The sequence below is a fragment of the Protomyctophum bolini genome (genome assembly GCF_963924005.1).
Source record: "Protomyctophum bolini genome assembly, chromosome: 14".
In the NCBI taxonomy this organism is placed as follows: domain Eukaryota; kingdom Metazoa; phylum Chordata; class Actinopteri; order Myctophiformes; family Myctophidae; genus Protomyctophum; species Protomyctophum bolini.
The window spans coordinates 37599882-37621711 of NC_137875.1; the positions used below are offsets into that span (position 1 = coordinate 37599882).

The 21830-nt window shown below is 44.7% G+C and overlaps 1 protein-coding gene across 1 annotated transcript in view; it reads left to right on the forward strand.

The window, feature by feature from the left end:
* Nucleotides 1-21830, forward strand: part of lrpprc (leucine-rich pentatricopeptide repeat containing) — an 88806-nt gene that overhangs the window by 47045 nt on the left and 19931 nt on the right. Inside the window, 6 exon segments of the mRNA XM_080782497.1 lie at nucleotides 233-339; nucleotides 11505-11573; nucleotides 13566-13656; nucleotides 15664-15806; nucleotides 18577-18853; nucleotides 20325-20463. Of these exon segments, the coding sequence (XP_080638623.1) occupies nucleotides 233-339; nucleotides 11505-11573; nucleotides 13566-13656; nucleotides 15664-15806; nucleotides 18577-18853; nucleotides 20325-20463 (826 nt within the window).

Consider the following 21830-nt stretch of genomic DNA (forward strand, 5'->3'; position numbering starts at 1 on the left):
CACACATTTTGTGGAGCTAAGCAGCGCTAAGCCTGCTTTGAGGTCTCGCAAATTTTTGCAGACTATGACAATCAATGGGAAAATAATAGAATGTGGTGTGTGTGTGTGTGTGTGTGTGTGTGTGTGACTGTGTGTGTGTGTGTGTCTGTCTACTCATCCATGTATTATTAGCTGTTTATTCTTAAGACCTCTCTCTCTCTCCCTCTCTCTCTCTCTCTCTCTCTGAGTATAGCCATGGACTTTGTGCGTCAGGAGCGAGGAGAGATGACCATGCTGTATGACCTCTTCTTTGCCTTCATGCATACGGCCCGCTACCGTGAGGCCCGCAAGATCATAGAGGTAGACACACACACACACACACACACACACACACACACACACAACACACACAGTGGGGTCACAGATCAATTTGTATGGGTCACGACGAGTAAAAATCCCTTTTTTCTTTTCCTAACATTTATTAAAAAAAATCTGACCAGTCTGAAGCGAGTGGTGCAACAGCACCCCCTATTGGTACTCTACAAACATAGTCCCATAGGGACAAGGCTGTTCCTTGGAGTGGTTGCACCACTCAAATATATGTATATTAAAAATGTATTTTTTAACCCATTCTGACCGGGCACCCATTTTGGTGTTAGCATCATGTCGTGCTTTAGCTACTGAAAAATAGCAGATCTACAAGCTCATATCGCGCCACCGAGTGGCGCGATACGAGCTTGTAGGTCTGCTATTTTTGAAAAATCGAAGAACGACTGACATTTTTTAGAATCTGATCTCAGGTCAGAATGGGTTAATCAGACCAGTGTGTGTCCAGTGGAAACCTCGTATGAATCTGATCTCAGGTCAGAATGGGTTAAACAAAGCAACAAATCTAAGAAGCCAGGCCATGGATGGAAGGATGAGAGATTGGTGGATAAACGGGTGACGAGTTTAGGGGAAACTCAAACCATTTTTATTGTCTGGAAAAACATTGATAAAAATCCAACCCCCCCCTTTCTTTCTTTCACTCTTTCTCTATCTTTCTCTCATGTCCTCGGGTACTATCAAAGAAGGATTTTAAAACCTCTTGAGGATTGAGCAAACCCTCTTAAATATTGACATGTCGCTATCGGAGTGTTCATCCTCCTCATGGCCGTTATCCCACTTATGGCATTCTGGGCGGGAACCCCTTTTGGTGTTAGCGTCATGCTATGCTTTAGCTATTGAAAAATAGCAGATCTACAAGCTCGTAGCCGCGCCACCGAGTGGCGCTCTACGAGCTTGTAGGTCTGCTATTTTTGAAAAATCGAAGAACCACTGACATAGCTGAAACATAGCTTTTTCTGAAAACTGTCAGGATGTATAGAAGACATTTTTAGAATCTGATCTCAGGTCAGAATGGGTTATAGCAGAGAGACTAGGCTGTGTGCCAGCTCTATGCTATGCTACGTGAGATTAGAGCCGTCAATAGCCCCCGTGGACAGATTGAAAATATGTACCCCAGTGTCCTTGGTGTCAATAGAATATGTGCTACAGACCCGGACAGACCAACACTTAGCCGTGTCCCACACCTTTTTTGCGTTCCAAGTGTAAAAAGTTTATCCACACTGGTCTGGGAGTGTGGTGGACCTTAGCTTAAAGGAAAATTGAAGTGAATATAAGTGAGGGGGGGGAAAAGCATGTGCCTGTCCCCCGCAACAGATTTCAACGGCAAAACTAAACTTGACCAAAAGTTATAGTACACTAAAATGGCAATATCAAAGTTCGATCAAACTTTGTATGGTCATATTTTCCCTTTTGGGCTACAGATGAATACGTTTGATTTGTTTTGATGGGACATTCTACTCTGCATTCAGGCCACATTTCACCTGAACTTCTGAACCAACAAATGCTTCCTGAACTGTAGGAAAAAGTTCATTCAATAAAATATTACAAACTCACACATGAAAACCTCTATGAAAAGTAATTACAGTTCAACTGTACATTGCTTTGAATTTAAATGTAATGGTTTTTTTTGTGTGTTTGCTAACTAGTAAGGGCTGTGTGCATTACAGCTATGTGTAACATTAACATGTAACAATATTAATAACAGTATTGTTATTATTCAATTCAATTATCGGTTATCGTATCAGGAAATATACAAATGAGTATATATATTGGTACCGGGATTCGGGACTGGAAAAAGTGCATTCTTGTGCATCTACACTTTAGCTATTGAAAAATAGCAGATCTACAAGCTCATAGCGCGGCACCGAGTGCTGCGCGATGAGCTTGTATGTCTGCTATACATTTTTTGTGAAAATCGTGAAAACAAGGCGCAAATCTTTGAACGTATATTCTTTCAGAGCGAACGTTTGTAACTCATATCTTTGCTCCTGGGGAGGGGGGATCTTCAAGCTCACAACGCGGAGATCTGCTATCTTTAACTATTCACCGTAGGACAAAGTATAGGGGTTAAGTGGTTAACCCACAAAGACAGAGGTAAACTTGACCCGGGTTAGTGAGCAATTGTGGTCATTAACTGCACTTGCGCAGAGGCAAGGGGAGTATAGCGTCAGGGCAGCGTAAACCACATTTGATACATCTACCTCGTCTCACTCGCTACCTTTTTCATCCCGCGACGGCGTCAAGTGCTCCCCACAGAGTGGTGTCTCACTTTAGGCTATGTTTGGTATAATTGGCAGTGGATTAATCACAGGTAATTAAATGTAATAATTGAGAGAGGTGGCCAATTTCGCACTAAATGCCCATAGTTAGATAGATAGTGGTCTGTGTGTGTGTGTGTGTGTGTGTGTGTGTGTGACTGTGTGTGTGTGTGTGTGTGTGTGTGTGTGTGTGTGTGTGTGTGTGTGTGTGTGTGCACTACGTACTGTATGTGTGGGTGTAATGGTCAAGGTGAGGTAGTATTGCCAAAGAGTGGTATGCCATTACGTTATTTTATGTGTTATGGAGAGAGGGTGTGTGTGTGTGTGTGTGTGTGTCCACTTAGCAGGAAGGTGATTAGATGAATTAGAAATTGAGATGGAGAGGCAATCGCCTCTAATCTAAGCGTATAGGTGAGAAGAAGAGGTTAAGGTCTGTCCCTTTGTAATATGCCTAAGTCTATTTGACCACTTAGTGGTGCGTGTGCGGTATGTGAGATAGGGCTAGGAGATATTATAACTTCACTATCGCAATTATTTCAAACTTTTGCCTCGATTAAGATTCATGAATGGTAATGGAAAATAATACTGACATTTGCTGACAGATCTAGAAGCTCATCAGCAATTTTGTTGTACTCCACAATTGTACAATAAAGTGTAATACACGGTTAAATGCTTAATCAAATTCATAAATGTTATATATATTAGAATATATTTTGCTTATAGGTTGATATATAAGAAATTAAAAACAAAATCCCCCCCCCCAATCTCAGTTATTCGATTAACATACATGAGCAAGATTAAGTTGGTAGTTACTGGTACTAAATATATATTCCATATATCGGTATTTTGTAACGTGAAAGATTCCGTAGAGAAAGAGAACTGCGTGCATACACCATATTAACAGACGTGAATACATTAAGCCTGTATACTCTCACGCATGTATAGTACTCGATACTATGAATAGCGTGCCATCGTGCACTGTATACGTAATGTATTTTCTTCACAATCTGACCTAGTTGTCCATCTCGCCATTTCTGTTTCTGGAAGTGTTTGTGTGTCTGTTTGGTGGTGGTTTATCTGTAAAAAAAGGCTGTGTTTGTATGCATGTGCACCCATGTGCAGGACACGTGCGCGCGCGTGTGTGCGTGTTCCTTAGTCCCATGGATTTTCTTTTCTGCTCTGATAGGGAAGATTTGCCTCGAGGGGCTTATAGGCCCCCGTGTGTACGTTGGATGCAACCACACTGCAGAACCCTGAGTGTTCCGAACGGTCCATTTTTTACACCCTTGGGAGTTAAAACGAACACTCTGGATTTTTGCCGTGTATGTAGTAGACTTTCCAGGGCCCTCTTTGAGCCTGGCAGATTTTTTTTGCCAAGTAGGGGAATCAGAGAGGGAAGAAGACGGGGGAGCCCAACAAACACCCAGGCCTTATTCCCTATAAGCAGATTAGACAGACCCAGAGAGAGCAACACATTTTAACCCATTTCGTGCGGGAACCCCCTTCTGGTGTTAGCGTCGTGTTATGCTTTAGCTATTGAAAAATAGCAGATCTACAAGCTCATAGCGCGCCACTCGGTGGCGCGCTACGAGCTTGTAGGTCTGCTATTTTTGAAAAATCGTGAAAATGTGGCGCAAATCATTGAATATATATATTTCAGAGCGAACATTTTGAACTAAAATATTTGCTTCTGGGGGGTCCCTGCAACTACATATTTTGAGATTGGGGGGTCCGTGGCCCAATAGGGATAATTCTGGGGGTCCTGGACATGAAAAAGGTTGAGCACCGCTGACATAGAAACATAGGTTTTTCAGAATTCTTTTAGGATTTAGAAGCCTTTTCTTTTAATCGACCTCAGTCCAAAATGGGTTAATTTTGTGCCTTTTTGGCTGGTGGGGTAAGAACATAATGCCATGGGCGGCGGGCGGGTGGGTGGGTGGAAAGACGGAGGGACCCGGCATAAGGTAGCTGTGTGAGAGAGGCGGTGAAAGTGAAAGGCGGGCAGAGAGAGAGAGCAGGAGAAGGTTTTCTGAGGATGAACGAGGCAGAGAGGAGGCGTGAGAGAGGAGAGGAGAGGATGTCGACAGGAATGGAGGAAATATGAATGATGATGTTGTTGCCGTCTGCCTCATGGTGTGACATGTCAGCACATCAAAAGAGGCTGTCGGAGGGGGGGGGGGGGGGGGATTGTAGCACCCATGATCCCACAGTTCAGATTAACTTCCTTGGAGATCTCTCTCTCTCTCTCTCGCTCTCTCTCTCATTCTGTCTCTGAGCTAGATTACTGGAGAGAGAGAGAGATTCTCATTTCTAATCTTATTCAGATTGTACCAAAACAGGAGGATCCCCTGGTTGCAGATTAAATCCTGCTCTCTGCTGTTCTCTGACAATAATCACTTTGCTCTTACTCTACTTTTAATCTTTCAGTGGATTCACACTGAGACGGACTGAGTCCGTTTTTTATTTGAACCGTTCCCGAATACGGTTGCCCGGTCCCCCCGCTGGTCCTTTGATTCTAGCGCACCCGAGTAAACTTGCACAACACACTTTGAGCCTCCAGGTGGCGCTGTGCTTGATGGCTGGCGCGCACGGCTACTGACCATCAACTCTGCGACATTGTCTCCAATAAATCCAGACACACTGCATAGCGTCGCCTCTTTGCCGTTATACTTCACTGTCAGAGGGGCACGGTGGCACAGTTGGTAGTGCTGTCGCCTCACAGCTAGAAGGTCCTGGGTTCGATTCCCGCTGGGGACGCTGTGGGCACTGGCGGCGTGTTCCCTCCTCCGCGTCATCAGTGCCCATACCCGAGGCGGGGGTTGGCGATAGGGCCCTTCTGTGTGGAGTTTGCATGTTCTCCCCGTGTCCCCTAGGGTAGATACCCTCACAAAAACATGCCGTAATCCTGGTCTCTAAAACTACCTCCCCCTGGCCAGCCGGGGCGCCTGATGGAGGGGAAAGGAACTGGTCGGAATAACGTGTCCCTTCCACGCGCTACGTCCGGCCGGGGAAATTCCCCTCTGTCAGGTGAAAAGAAGCAGCTTGGACTCCTCATGCATAGAAGGAGGCATGAGGTCAGTCCGCTGCCCCCCCAGGTTGGCAGAGGAAGTGTAGCGCCCAGGATTACATTAGATAATTGGCACTGGGTGAAAAGAAAAACTGGGTTACAAAACCGTGGGATAAAAATTAAAGTAAAAAAAAAAAATACTTCACTGTCAGCCTGCCTGCTATTCGCTCAGTCAGTCAGTTCTGTGCTATGGATTCTACTTCAGCGTTGTTATTATTAGTTTTACTTTGGAGACGATGCCAAAGCCCGACACATAGTCCTCAGAATAAGATCAGCGCGTACTGCACGTATACGCAGGTTCAACAGGAGACAGAGGCGGTGTTCAGAAATGCGCTAGTGTTTTTATTTTATTGGTGCAACCACAAGGAACAGCAATGTCTGTGACTCTGTGTCCGCCTATGTGACGTTAATGAGCACGAGTATGTACCAGTAGGGGCCAGTAGGGGCGCCAGAAACGGAGAGAGAGAGACAGTGCTGCACTGTTGATAGAGAGAGAGAGAGGGAGAGAGGAGGGGGGGGGGGGGTGGGGAGAGAGGGGAGTTGCACCACTCGGTTCACACGGGTGTGATTTTTTTGTTGACGCTTGGCTCGTCGACTAGAGATTACGTCACGTTCTTAAAAAAACAAAAAAAATCCACTTCCTCCTTTAGGTACGCATGCATTCAAATTGGAATGATCCGTATCCGAATACACTTCAACGGTCCAGAGACGCATCGTTCACACTACCACAACAAGTGGTCCCGAGTGCGCCCCCGGGAACACATGTTACCATGTGTGTAATTTGATTTGATAAATGTTTGGGAATTGATTCAGTATCATGACTTTTTTAATTGCAAGTGTAAATAAAGTGTAAAGATTTTTTTCTGGGCACGCTTGCATATACTGTCATTGGTCACATTGCGCCAGTGGAGTTGCGCATGGATTGAACTGATATTTAATTTTGACAGACGGTTTAGTATTTGATTTCTAGGTGAGAAACCAGATGATGTCCACTATGTGATGGATGTTCTCGTTTTATTTTATCAATGACACTATGAGTGCTTTGCATACCTCCATAGCTATGATTTTGAATCGGTTCTGTGCTGGCAATTTAAAATCCCCTCCCAGAAAAAGGTCACGGGTACAACAACATTGTATTGTCTTACAGTTAAAATGGCATAATTACAAGGATAATTACAATTGCCTTTTATCCCGACCACGGGATAAAAGGGCTAATGGGAACATAAACCTTGTATTGTTCCATACTAAATCAGCCCAGTCTAAACAAAGGACCTCGGTGTAAAAAAAAACAACCATTAAGCTGCCCTAATCACAGCGTGTCTATTTTGCGTGTCAAGTATCCCTTTCTTCATGCATATGCCCATAAGCACATGCCTAGGCTATCTATGCACATTTGAACTTATCTGAATGTACGTCCATTCTGCTGTTAAAGCTTAAGTTATTGACACGTCAGTGTCTTCCTGGACTAATACCAATGCCATGCTACAGTAGATGGACATAATACTGATGCACTCTGACGGTACAATGGACTGTAAGACCGCATCAGTGTTATGTGTTATCTACTGTTAGTACATAATACATAATACCAATGCATTTCTTTTTTTTTTATGTTTTTTTTTTTATGTGGCTTTCGCCTTTATTTTATATTTTTTTATGGAGGGACAGACGGTAGGCTGACAGGAAATGGGGAGAGAGATGGGGGGGGGGGGGGGGGGAAGACATGCAGTAAAGGCCGTCGGGATCGGGAGTCGAACCCGCGGCCACATACTGCCAGACTGGATTACCAGCCAAGGTGCCTGGACCGCTGAGCCATGGCCCAGGCCCACCAATGCATTGATTGATTGATTGATTGAAATCTTTATTAACAGTTTGCAGAATTACAGTACATTTCAAGCACAAACTCAATACAAAGACTGTTAACTGTGAGTGGACGACCCAATTAAGCCTTACACTTGTTTACAACAGGGTCCACATTGTTCAATTCATCAAAACATTTAGAGACAAACAAATAGACACTTCTATGTAGTTAAAGAACAGAACAGGAATTCATCATATAGGAAGCGAAAAGGGGAAAAAAAGTATATATACAGTGAGGGGAACAGGGGGATAAAAGAAAAGAAAACGAAAGACAGAGTGTAGGGCGCCTGCACACAACACCATGCGTTGATGCCATGTGTGCATGTGTGCAGGCACCCAACACCACGTCCATACAAAAACATAGTACAATCCATAGTACAAAGACCTGTAGGGCGCCTGCACACAACACCATGCGTTGATGCCATGTGTGCATATGTGCAGGCACCCAACACCACGTCCATACAAAAACATAGTACAATCCAGATACAAATTCAGCTTTTACAGAGGCCAGTTTCGAATTGCAGCCATCCGTAGGTGCCCTTTGAGAGCAGTTTTGAAGGAGCCAAGGGATTCACATGTCTTAATGACTGTTGGTAGGGCGTTCCACATTTTGGTCGCATAGGAGCGAAAAGAATTTAGTCCCTTGTTTGTGCCGAATCTGGGTTGTACATGGTTTGTTGCACTCCCTCTGGTGTTGTGGGTGTGGACTTCGTTTACATTAAGGAAGTATTTAGACAGGTACATGGGTATCTTGGTGGTGTATCTAATCTTGTGGACCAGACCCATTGCAAGATGCTGTACTCTGTCGTCGACCCTAAGCCATCCCAGCCTGTCAAAGTGGGCAGGGGTGAGGTGGGTTCGGGGGGTGAGGCCAAGTAGGAGCCTGACCAGTTTGTTTTGGGAGGTCTGGAGCCTTGTTTTAAGGGCCTTTGAGGTGCTGTGGTACCAGGAGGTGGATGCATAGTCAAAGAAACCTTGTACAAGGGCTCCTGTTAAGGTCTTCAAGGTGTTTTTGTCGACCAGTGAGGAGATCCTGTAGAGGAATCTTGTTCTTTGATTGACTTTTTTGATTACGTTGGTGGCCATCTTATCACCGGAAAGATTGGCCTCCAGGATGGAACCTAGGTAGGTAATTTGATCCTTCCGTGTGATAATATCATCACCAACTCTAACCAAGAAGCCATCTGCCTTTTTGAGATTACTATTTGATCCGAAGAGAATGGATTCAGTTTTTCCCAGGTGTAAGGATAGTTTGTTATCAGCGAGCCAGGTGCAGATTCTACCGAGTTCAGAGCTGAGGGTCTTTTCAACCTGCAGTTTGTTCCTGTCCGAGACCAGCAGTGCTGAGTCGTCTGCGAACAGGAACAAGTTGCAGTCACAAGCTGAAGTCATGTCGTTTACATATATTAGGAACAGTAAAGGCCCTAGTATGCTTCCTTGTGGGACGCCACAGCTCACTGGGAGGGGGGGGGACAGTGTTCCGTTCACTTCCACCATCTGTTCTCTCCCCTCCAGGTAGGATTGCATCCAGCTCACTGATGTGCTATCAAAACCAATAGCTTTAAGCTTGTTAACCAGTATGGAGTGGTTCACGGTGTCAAAAGCCTTTTGGAGGTCCAGCATGACCATGCCGCAGTATTTTCCAGCATCCACCTCGTGTTTGATGTGGTCGCTTAAATAGAGAAGGCATGTGTCAGTGGAGTGGGATGTTCTGAAACCAGATTGGAACTCGTACAACAATTTATTAGTGGCAAGATACTTTTCAACCTGTTCATAGACTATTTTTTCCATCACTTTCGAGATGGAGCTTAGAATAGAAATAGGGCGGTAGTTGCCGGGTTCTAATTTGCTCCCTTTTTTGTACAGGGGGGTTACTTTGGCCAGTTTAAAATCTCTGGGGACCTGTCCTTGTTTGATGGAGAGGTTAACTATGTGGGTGATGACTGGAGCTATGGAAATGGCTGAGTCTCTGTGAAATTTGGAGGGAATATTGTCATGGCCAGTGGCCTTGTGGGGTTGGAGGGCACTCAGTTTCTTAAGTACCTCCTCAGTTGTTACCATTGTCATTTTAAAATCATCTTTACAAACACCTAGGTTTTTGTAGAAGCCTTTGATGTGCTCTACACCAAAACGCCCAGAGTGGGAGGGCAGTTTGTTAACCAGCATTGTTGCAATGTTTGTAAAGAAGATGTTCAAGTGATTGGCTACATCAACCTTGTCAGTGATGAGGGTGTTATTTGATTTGATGTTTATGTTAGTAAACCTGGTTTTAAGTTTCTGACCACAGCCTAGTTGGTTGTTTAGTAGCTTCCAGAGCTCCCGAGGATTGTTTTTGATTTCCTCGGCTTTATCATTGATAAAGTTACTTTTGGCTGATTTGGTCATGGCAATTACACCGTTTCTTAGCTTGTTACATTGGGTTTTAAGGATGCACAGTTTGGTTTGGAGATCACTGTCGAAGCGCTTAGCTAGCTTGGACTTGCATTTAAGAAGTTCAGAGCATTTGTTGTCTCTGGCTTTCATTGCAGTCAGTATGTCCGAATTCATCCATGGCTCCGAGCGGGTTTTGACCCTGATGGTTCTCAGAGGAGCCATGTTGTTTAGTACTGTTGTAAATTTGGTTTTAAAGCCAAGCCATGCTTCTTCGACTAGTGAGCTCCTGAGCACATCGGACCAATCCAGTCTCTCCAGTTCTAGGTTAAAGGCCTCACTAGAGTAGGTTTTGAGGTCCCTAGATATGACTGTTTTCTAAGTGATATATCGCTCACCCCAGGCAAGCCCCCTAGGTCATCGTGACATCAGCCCCCTGGTCACCCCAGGCAAACCCCCAGGTGCCCAGGTCACGGTGACGTCACGTGACATCAGCCCCCATATATATATGGTGCCCAGGTCATTGTTATAGTCTGACGTCACCCAGGCTGATGCGTGCACACACCGATCTGCCCCAGCAGAACGACCTCCACACTCTCACGGAGGAGACTGCCGACAACTAGAGTTGCCGACAACTAGAGTTCTCAACAGGCCCGAAAATTAAGGCCCCGGCCCTATACATACCTGGGCCCTCATCAAACCCTGTACATTCAATACACTGCCCCCGCTGCCACCCTTAGATCTCCATCTACTGTATGGAGCTGACCTGTTCTGACATTCCATTATCTTGATCTCACCTCATCACACCCTGTACACAAGATACGCTCCATATATGGCCGGTGCGTGACCATGACCTCGCCCCTTTAGGGTCGATTTAAGGTCGCTTCTCGCCCTCGGGGCGTCTTACTGGTTTCTAAAGCTACAATGACAATAGCAGGATTCATAATGTATGATAACGTCAGAATAATTCATTATTCTGCTCATTCCTACCCCAAGTGTCTTTGTTGATTAATGTCGGCCCGTGACATGTCGAGATGCATCAAACAAATGATAGTCTAGTAGTTATTTCAAAAAGCATAATCCCGCTAGGTGGATCGATATTTAAAAGAGAGGTTTCTTGGGACATTTGTGGTCGTAGACTCGTAGTGACTACATCTGTCATTATATATTTTTTCAGCCATTTTCTTAGTTTTAAGGGTAACTGTTGTATAATTGCAATATTACACTCGAGGGTGTGGTTTAACGTGATTATTGCCACTTCAGTGATGCTTGCGGAACTCGACTTCGTCTCGTTCCTTACCGCATCACTGTCGTGGCAATCGCGTTAACCCACACCCTCTCGTGTAATATTGCTTAGCTATATGGGGCCACTTGGGGCCGTAACAGTTTTGTACAGATGTTTTGCGTAATGCCAGTTTGTCCTGGTACGATTTCACCCGGCCAGTGTACAATGGCCACGTATAGTACAGTAGGATTAACACCCACACACATGCATGGACAGTTCACCCCACCGGATGCCATTCAGAACAGCAGTACAGTATTTAATTACGATCATACTGAGATTTTTTTAATTTGTCTTTTCTTAGACTCCTGGGCTGAGGGCGAGGGCTGGACGCCTGCAGTGGTATGCCGAGAAATGCATCGTCAACCACCAGGTAACGCCTACAATATGCACACATCATCATGCGTCGTTTACATTTAAGTTAAATCGCCACTCTGAGGAAGGATGTAAAGATGTGAAATGTAACTTGATGGGGGGTAAGATTCGAGGAGAGGATAGATATTTGGTAAACATTTCATTGGCGGCAGGAAAGAAAGCTATCACAAGAAAATGGGGACAGATGGAACCTCCAACACAGGGACAATGGGAGGACTTGATTCAGGCAGTGGTGGAAAATAACGAAGTACAATTACTTCGTTACTGTACTTAAGTACAAGTTTGGAGAATTTGTACTTTTATTGACTACTTTTCTTTTGCTGTATTTTTACTTTTACTTCGTTACATTTACAAGGAAAAAATCGTACTTTTAATGCGCTATATTTAAAATCGGACACCTCGTTACTCGCTACAAATTAAATAATAAAATCTTATATTTGTCTTACTGGAGGAATGCGCAGTTGAGAATTGAACAGGGCTGCTCCACTCTCAGATAATAGGGGGCGGAGTTGTGTTCTGCTGCCTGGCCTGCTTTGAAGACGGCAAGACGCACACACTGTGTTGTTTTGTCACACGCATTCAACATGGATGCATTAAACATGCCTTAATATTTAGCGGAAAACCAACCAATAAGTCCCTATCCGACACAAATTAACTAATCTTTCTCAGCCGTCACTGGAGCGCGCATCTAGCTACTGCATGATGATCATGCACGCTGACAGACAGCAGACACTGTCCCAACTCCTAACACAAACACTGAGGGAACTTGTTGTTGTACACACATAATGTGCCACGAAAAATAGCTTCCAATAGCTTAGTTGGTTATTATCGCTTCGAGGAGGTACGTGTCCATAATATCGCCACGAACGGCCAACAAAAGACATCTCTCTTCCACAGTGAAGCCTAATTTATTCTTCGCCGTACAAAGTGTTCCGTGCTGAAAATAGCTGATATACAAGCTCACAACTCGTCGCGTCCGGACACGTTGTGAGCTTGTAGATCAGCCAACCCCAGCATGCGGAGATGCAGGCTCTGAGAACGTTCAGAAACTTTTGCCTTCACAATAAAAGCATGCAAAAGCCCATATAGAGAAGGAAAAATAATTCGGTGGCATTTCACATTGCAAAAGAGCAATTTTTGTAAAATGTAAAACATATATAAAAATTAAAGCAAAAAAATAACGAAAAAGAACTATAATAGTTCATTTTTCAAAATTTGGAATGATGAACTATGAACGGAACTAGTTCATTTAAAAAATGTTGAACTGTGAACTGAACTATAGTTCCTAAAAAAAAAGAATTTTCCCAACACGATGTATGCTGTTGGGGGTTCTGTATTTTCAGTATTTTTTGGAATAAAGCCACTTTTGACAGGATGACAATTTTGGAAATTCATTTCTTTGTATTCATTTTGAAAATAATTTTGTATTTTGTACTTTGTACTTGTACTTTGTAATTTTTACTTTTATACTTAAGTACATTTTACGCCGGGTAAATTTTTGTACTTAAGTACATTTTATTTGAGGTACTTTTATACTTTTACTTAAGTAACTTTCTTAATGGGCACTTTGTACTTTTACTTAAGTAATTTTCAAGTAGAGAATCAGTATTTTACTTAAGTAAAATATTTTTGTACTTTTTCCACCACTGGATTCAGGAGATGCATTTCATGGAGAAACTGACTCAGACGGTGTGTCTGAGGCTACAGGAAGACAAAATGGAGGACAAATGGTCTAAATGGACCATATTTAAGAGTATGGGGGAATGAGAAACGATAGTAAATGCCTACAAAAATGTAATGTAACAAATTTGAAACGCAATGTCGATGCCTTTTTTATTTTTTATGTTTGTGGTGGTGTTGTGTACTGTATGTTTTCTTCTGTCTTTTTGTCTTGAAAAATCAAAATCAAAGTAAAAAAAAAAAAAAAAAAAGTAAAATGCAACCATAAGAAATGAACTCGACTGTAACCCATATTTCTTTTTGCGTCCAGATGGAGCCCTTGGAGCAGATGGTGGAGGTGACGGCCAAGCTGTTTGAGTGTGACCGCGATGAGATGTACAGCTACATCCTCCGTCTGTGCAGTAAGGACCGAGCCTCCCTTCTTCTTCCCGTCTTTGTCCAATCATATCCCAGAGATAACATTTTCCTGTGAAATTGTCCTCCGTCATACACTAGGATAAACTAGCACAACCCTCTGTATTTGATAAAACCTGTAAAGAGCACATTTCTTATTTCACGCATACACAAATTAATTGGCCAAAAATATCTGATCTACAAGCTCATGACGGGTTGTGTTGCAACACGTTATGAGCTTGTAGCTTGTACCGTAGCTTGTTATGTTTGGCGAAACAGAAATAGGGATGCTGGGGGTTCCAGTGGTTAACAAATGTGCCATTTTAAGTTTTAAGCATATTTAGATTATCGCGTTGATGTCGTTAATCGCAATTATCGTTTCCACAATAATAATAATTTATTATAATTTGTTGTTTGTTGTAATTTACGAGCTGCGTTCGCTTCGTGCGTCTTACTTGTTTCTGTACTTAATTATGAGAAGCAATGCATCCCATGTGACATCAGTGTGCGTGTGTGTGTGTGCGTGCGTGTGTGTGTGTGTGTGTGTGTGTGTGTGTGTGGTATGTAAGTGAGAGTGAATGGAGTCAGCCAGTGCAGGAGGAAACATGGTGTGATTGCAGTAGAGAGGGTTACCCCAATGATTGAAGTGTTAAAGCTGATTGTCAGCCCATTTTTACCTTCTCCCATACACACACACACACACACACACACACACACACACACACACTAGTTACCGTGTTTCCTAAATTACAGCGTAGCCAAGGGTCTCACACAGTTGAGCAGATTAGAGTGCTGATTGCTGTCTCTCAGCAGGAAGCACATGTTGGAAATTACAGTGTGTGTCTGTGTGCGTGTGTGTGTGTGTGTGGGGGGGGTGCGCACTGGCCCACAGGCCCACATATGCAATTGACGGAGACTGTTCAACCACAATTATATACACTGGTTAGTTGTACGGAGCTCAAAAGCCACTCATAAGGTAGCTTGGTTTGTAACTGATGCACTACACACACCTCAGTGTAACTGATGCACTACACACACCTCACTGCACACACCTCAGTGTAACTGATGCACTGCACACACCTCACTGCACACACCTCAGTGTAACTGATGCACTGCACACACCTCACTGCACACACCTCAGTGTAACTGATGTACTGCACACACCTCACTGCACACACCTCAGTGTAACTGATGCACTGCGCACACCTCAGTGTAACTGATGCACTACACACACCTCAGTGTAACTGATGCACTGCACACACCTCACTGCAAACACCTCAGTGTAACTGATGCACTGCACACACCTCAGTGTAACTGATGCACTGCACACACCTCAGTGTAACTGATGCACTGCACACACGTCACTGCACACACCTCAGTGTAACTGATGCACTGCACACACCTCAGTGTAACTGATGCACTGCACACACCTCACTACACACACCTCAGTGTAACTGATGCACTGCACACACCTCACTGCACACACCTCAGTGTAACTGATGCACTGCACACACCTCACTACACACACCTCAGTGTAACTGATGCACTGCACACACCTCACTGCACACACCTCAGTGTAACTGATGCACTGCACACACCTCACTGCACACACCTCAGTGTAACTGATGCACTGCACACACCTCACTGCACACACCTCAGTGTAACTGATGCACTGCACACACCTCACTGAACACACCTCAGTGTAACTGATGCACTGCACACACCTCACTGCACACACCTCAGTGTAACTACACACAGTCACACACCTCAGTGTAACTGATGCACTGCGCACACCTCAGTGCACATCAGCCGCCATCCCACACATGAAGGGGTCTTGGTTATTATCCTTATACTGGTTATTATTATATCATGCAAAGATGCAATATGTGCACGAGATGTGAAAAAAAACATGACGTCCCCGTCGCCTCACGGTGGTTTTGATTGGTTGAGTTCAGCAGTTACAAGTGATGCCTCACTGATGCTCCTGTTTGTTGTTTTTCTCCTGTCAATGTCAGAGGAGACAAACGACTTCAAAAAGGCAGAGGCGATGTGGACTAAGATGCAGGAGGAGAATGTGATTCCCAGGGAGAGGACCCTGCTCCTGCTGGCCGACATCCTGAAGAGCAACGGTCAGGAGGTGCCCTTCGAGGTGCCTGAGGTAAAGAAAAAAGATCACTCTTGTGTGAAGTAGGGGCACTCTTATCGTCATACATCATCACATTCCGGCCAATCACAATTGGAGTCTTCACTTTAATGTTATTCCGGCCAATCGCAATTGGCATCTTCAATTTTCTGCCCCCACTTTTTATCCTCAATATATACTTTGCTCAGCCAATCAAATCGCTATGTGGTGATCAGCCAATTAAATCATCGCTAAAATTCACACGCACCAAGGGGCTAGCGCGTAGCGCCCCTCAAAAATAAGGAAATAATTTAAAAACATGTACATAGCCTGGTAGAGAACAGTGGTCAGACCGTATACTGTGTCTATTTTGCGTCCGAGCATAGACATGGTAACGCCCCGCCTGCCTCTGATTGGCCTACCGACACTGCCCGTCTTGACTGTCCTCCGATATGTGAGGTCACTCCGTGGTGGGAAATAATACAAGAGAATGACAGCTTGGCACGCGCGACAGAATGCAGCCTTGTAACTAACTTACTGTACGTACGTTTTATTTTTGTAGAAGAGGCACACTGATATTGTTTATGCCGTTTGCTTTGATTGAATAATTGATTGAAGACGTGTTGTTGAAGTGTGTTGTACTGTATGATTTGATTTGGGTGTGTTCTAAATAAAGTGTTAGTGTTGATTATCATGTATTTATATAATTATAGTCAACTACTATTATACTATAAAAGATAAAGATCAAGGGAAAATAGAATTTTTTACAGTACAAGAATATTTCAAGTTTACACATACAAATAAATGACACAATAATCAACCGTAAACACTTCATTTAGAACACACCCAAATCACATCATATTTCGGCGTACATGTTCAATCAATTATTCCATCAAAGCAAAACGGCATAAACAATATATTAGTTTGCCTCTTCTACAAAAATAAAACGTACAGTTCTCTTGTATCATACCGTACGCATCAGACTGTCCAGCATACGTCCACCTCAGTGGACAGACAAGACGGGCAGTGTCGGTAGGCCAATCAGAGGCAGGCGGGGCGTTACTATGCCTATGCTCGGACGCAAAATAGCTATACGCGTGGTCAGAGGCTACCCTTTAGAGGTAAAAGAAATTAAATAAAAAACAGTAATATCTCTACAGGACAGCCAAGAACAAATTCAAAGATCTCATCCTATGATCACCACATTTCGGCCAGTTGGTGTGCTGTCATCTGACGCATCTGTTCTTTTACTGTACATGTGGGGTCAACTGGATTGCAGCTCTGATGTGTAGTCACTATAGTCAGTCAGACGGGGCAGGCTGCTCAGAGGAATTAGGCAGGGATCTATAATGCCAGACTAATTTGTCCAGTAGTTAACCCGTTTTGGGGCGGGAACCCATTTTGGTGTTCTAAACGTTAACTAATTGGCTAAAACACAATTTAGCTATTGAAAAATGGCAGATCTACAAGCTCGTAGGTCTGCTATTTTTGAAAAATCGTGAAAATGTGCCTCAAATCTTATATATATTCTTTTCAGAGTTTCAGTTCTTAACTCAAATCTTTGCTTCTGGGTGGGTCCCTGGAACAACATATTTTCAGATGGGGGTCGGCCGGCCAATTACAGATGCATTTTTGGGGGTCCTTGACACGAAATGTTGAGCACCACAGATACAGAAACATTTAAAAAAAAAAAAAAAATTATTTCGACGTCAGGTCTAAATGGATTAACCCATTCTGACCTGAGATCAGATTCATACGAGGTTTCCACCGGACACACACTGGTCTGATTAACCCATTCTGACCCGAGATCAGATTCTAAAAATGTCACAGTCGTTCTTCGATTTTTCAAAAATAGCAGACCTACAAGCTCGTAGCGCGCCACTCGGTGGCGCGCTATGAGCTTGTAGATCTGCTATTTTTCAATAGATAAAGCATAACATGATGCTAACACCAAAATGGGTGCCCGTTCAGAATGGGTTAAATGCCAACCATATGGCTGCCTCTGGCATCCCTATTCTGGAGGAACCATTCAGAAATTCAAATCTAAAACCTCACAATGTGTGTTAACGCAATGCGTAGAGATTTGTTTTGAGGGCAATAGTAGTAGTGGACCCAGTGGAGAGCCCTGAGGGACCTCCAAGTTAATGTGTGGTTTAAGTGCTTAAGCCTAATTCATACTCCATGTATTTATCCATCAAAAATTCCACATCGATTCGTCGATATAATATATAAATCTAAAAAGCACACACATTGTCTATAGTTGCAGCCCTAGTCGGTGTGTGTGTGTGTGTGCATGTCTGTGTGTGTGTTGGCGTGTGTGTACTTGGGCGCAGGCGTGTGAGTGTTCTCATAGCCTGAAGCATGATGGGAAAGGAAGTGAAGACTGTTTGCCTGGGGGCAATGAACTCGCTGACTCCTGGGGCCATGGTGTTGTCACCCCCATTACGACGAGCACGCTCGCGCACACACACACACTCTCTCTCTTTTTCCTCTTCCCCTGGGGTGCCAGTCCTAATTTCCCCCCAGCCAGTACAGCTTAACCCCCCTCCCATTGTAGCTACATGGGTGACCGAGCATCAGGGAGCCATGCCCGCTCCAGCATTATTGTACTGTCACACACACACACACACACACACACACACACACACACACACACACACACACACACACACACACACACACACACGCACACACGCACACGCGCGCGCGCGCGCGCGCGCGCGCACACAGAGAGAGAGAGAACCACCAATAAACACAGATACAACAATGTTGTGCGTGTGTGTGTGTGTGCGTGTGTGTTCAACAGTCGTGGTATGAAGACGTCTCCACCAAGGAGGAGGTCCAGGTGCTGACTGAAGCCCCCAGCAGTAGCATGGCTGTGGCTGACCCCGCCCCCCCCAGCAGTAGGATGTCTGTGGCTGACCCCGCCCCCCCCAGCAGTAGGATGTCTGTGACTGACCCCGCCCCCCCCAGAAGTAGGATGTCTGTGGCTGACCCCGCCCCCGCCGACCCCACCCGCGACAGAGCAGGATCAAACCACTCAACACGCATGCTGACGCTGTGCAAGAAGAACAAGGCCAAAGGTGAGTGTGTGGGCGGGGGGGGGGGGGACCATTAACCCACTAACCAGTGGTATACGGAAAAAAAGAAAGAAATGGGGGGCCTAGTAAAAAAAGGCTGGCAAGGGGGTTAAAACAAAAAATCACACTTGTGTGAAGTGAAGGGCGCTCTTATCATCATATACGTCATCATTCATCACATTCTGTGCTATAAAACAGACGGATAGACAGACACATACACACAAACTGTGCATAGGAGGTAGAGTTCTCATCGGGGCCTGGAATTTGAAGCCCGGACCGGCCCTAACTGGGTCAGCCCGAAGCTCGGCCCCGACCCTAAAAATTACCATAACGTTAGGCCCGAAGGCCGATAAAGCCCGACAAAGGAAAGAAAGAACGCCACTTTAATGCATGGCCAGCGCAGCAGCACGCGCCGTCAGTGGTTCAGTGTGTGTCTGTGAGAGAGTGAGAACGGAGTTCAATGGACTTATCGCCGAAATAAAGGATTTATGTAGCTCACGTTAGACTGTTAATGTACCATTTCCATATCTTTCCAATGGATTCCATTTCCAGTGGTGGTGATAGTAGCTCCCCTTAGTTTCCTTTGAAGTGAAGCTATGTCCAAGACCCCAAGTATCGTCCCCGTTCGTTGTCCAAAAGAACAAACATAGCCTGCAAAGTTCACAAACCATCCACGCACCATCCATGGCGTGTCTCGACAGCTTAGAGATCTGTTATTTTAAATCGGACGAGGAGCGCCGCCGCCGCACTGAGGGACGGCGGTTATAATACTAATCATTTTGTAAATCAAATAGCCTGTAGCCTGCAGTGGACTGTAACATTGCGTGGTCATCATACACTACAGAATTATATGGATCGGTTGGTGACTATATATGACGTTGATTAGGCCTAATGATTAGGTTATTCATCGTAGCCAGCTGGGTTTAACGAGATGGCTCAGTTTTCGTCATGTTGCAGTCTATCGTGTGATAATCGGATTGATTTATAAAACATTTAGCATATGAACTGAAGCTCATTTGGTGCGCCGCAAACCAGAGGCCAGCCAGCGGTATGAACGTTAAACAACCACCCCACCGTTCACTTCTCTCTGCCTGCATGCGCGCAGTCAGTAGTCCATTCCAAGCCCCCCACCTCCACTCCTCCGTCTTCCTCCTGTCACAAGTGAATCGCCATAGCGCAGCCCTCCTCATAATAAATACATACTTGTAGGCTATATAGCCTACACATTACACAAATAACAGAATTGCTATTTTTGTTATAATAACATTCTTGAAAAAAGGAGAAAAATAAAAAAAATCACGGAAAATCACAGAGCCCGAGGGTCGGGTTCGGGGCAGAAAATGAGAACTCTAATAGGAGGGGCTAGCAGAAACTTGAATTGTCACTAGCTGTTTGGTCCTAATTTAATTTCACCGTTATTGCGGTTATTTTTGAGTGTCTTTCCCATCAAAATGTCATAAAAAATACAAAAAAGATTTTCCTACAGAGGCCTATGACTTGCTGAAAGACGCTGAGCAGAAAGGGGTGACTGTGAGCCCTGCCGCGTACGACATCCTGATCCGCTCGCTGCTGGCTGCGGGAAGCCTGGAGGAGGCCATGCAGGTGAAAGACAGGTGAGTGACTCGGCAGCACCGTGTGCTCTTAACCCTGTTGGTATGATATGAGACATGTGAGTGACTCGGGAGCACCATGTGCTCTTAACCCTGTTGGTATGATGTGAGACATGTGAGTGACTGGCAACACTCTGTGCTCTTAACCAGGGCAGGAATTTCACGGCGGCCATGGCCGTCGTTGCCCCTCTCTTTGGCCGTGTGCCCCTCGAAAAAGTATATGCCCATATGGCCATGGTGCCCCGACCGGCTTCCACAGAAGTTCATTTTACCCCTTTTCCTCTGCGCAATTTTCCAGTCATTACGGTAAGGTCACGTCCCACGCAGAACAAATCTGTGTTGTGTAGTTGTGTTGCCATTTGCCAAGTGGTTTGATTCTTTTGTGGTACTTTGCCTTAATAACTACCCCCGCTGGTCGCCATGACACACGAGCACACACACACACACACACACACACACACACCGCGTGCCTCCTCCTCCGCGCCACACATACACGCACTGACAGAGTAAACGGAGAGCATTTAGCCCACACACTGCCTAATACTACTAGCTACTAGCTATCTGGTCAAACTGCAACTATCACCCAAAACTAAATAATGTTTTCTACCGTTACGACAGTGTGGCGGTCCTACGGCACATGCATTAACGTTGGTCGCTGGTCGGACATGGTCCAGGCCAGGAACGAATTGTTTTCATAATCCTCATGGGGGCCCGTGCCTGGTTTAGCCAGGGGAGGGCGTTGGACAGTGTCTTGACTGTCTTCAGTGCGGTTGGGTTGCAATTCCCCGACAATTCCTCATGGGGGGCCCTGGCTCTCCGGCGCCCACAGACTCTACGTCACTGGGTCCAGCTGATTTTTATTTGTCTAACGCGAAACAGCGTGGCTGTCCATAGTCCATACAAGGAGGAGGAGAGATGTTCTACCCCATTCTTCCGCCAACAAACATCAAATGTACTTTTGCGTTGCATTATGGATAGCGACATAATGCATTATGGATAGCGACAAAATGCCATGGATATAATTAAACAATTGTTCCCCTGTGCACAGCACACACTCCAGGTAAGAACCAAAAGCTGATCTGAAGCTGCACTTTCACTTTGAGTTGACTTATCTCCCGAGTCCTCAGTCCTGCTAGCCCCACGATGGAGAAATGATCTCATCTGTCACTATAACCTCTCTACAATGCCATGTTATTCAATATATTAGTTTCGCACAAAATATAGGCTTTTCTAAACCAAGCCCTTATTCAAAAGTTACTGTCATTGTATTTTCCGTGAATTAACTCACAGTTTAACCCAGTGATCCTCTGCCATTTACATTTCAAGGACCCCCCACATTAAATGTATATGAATTAGCTGTGATTATTTAT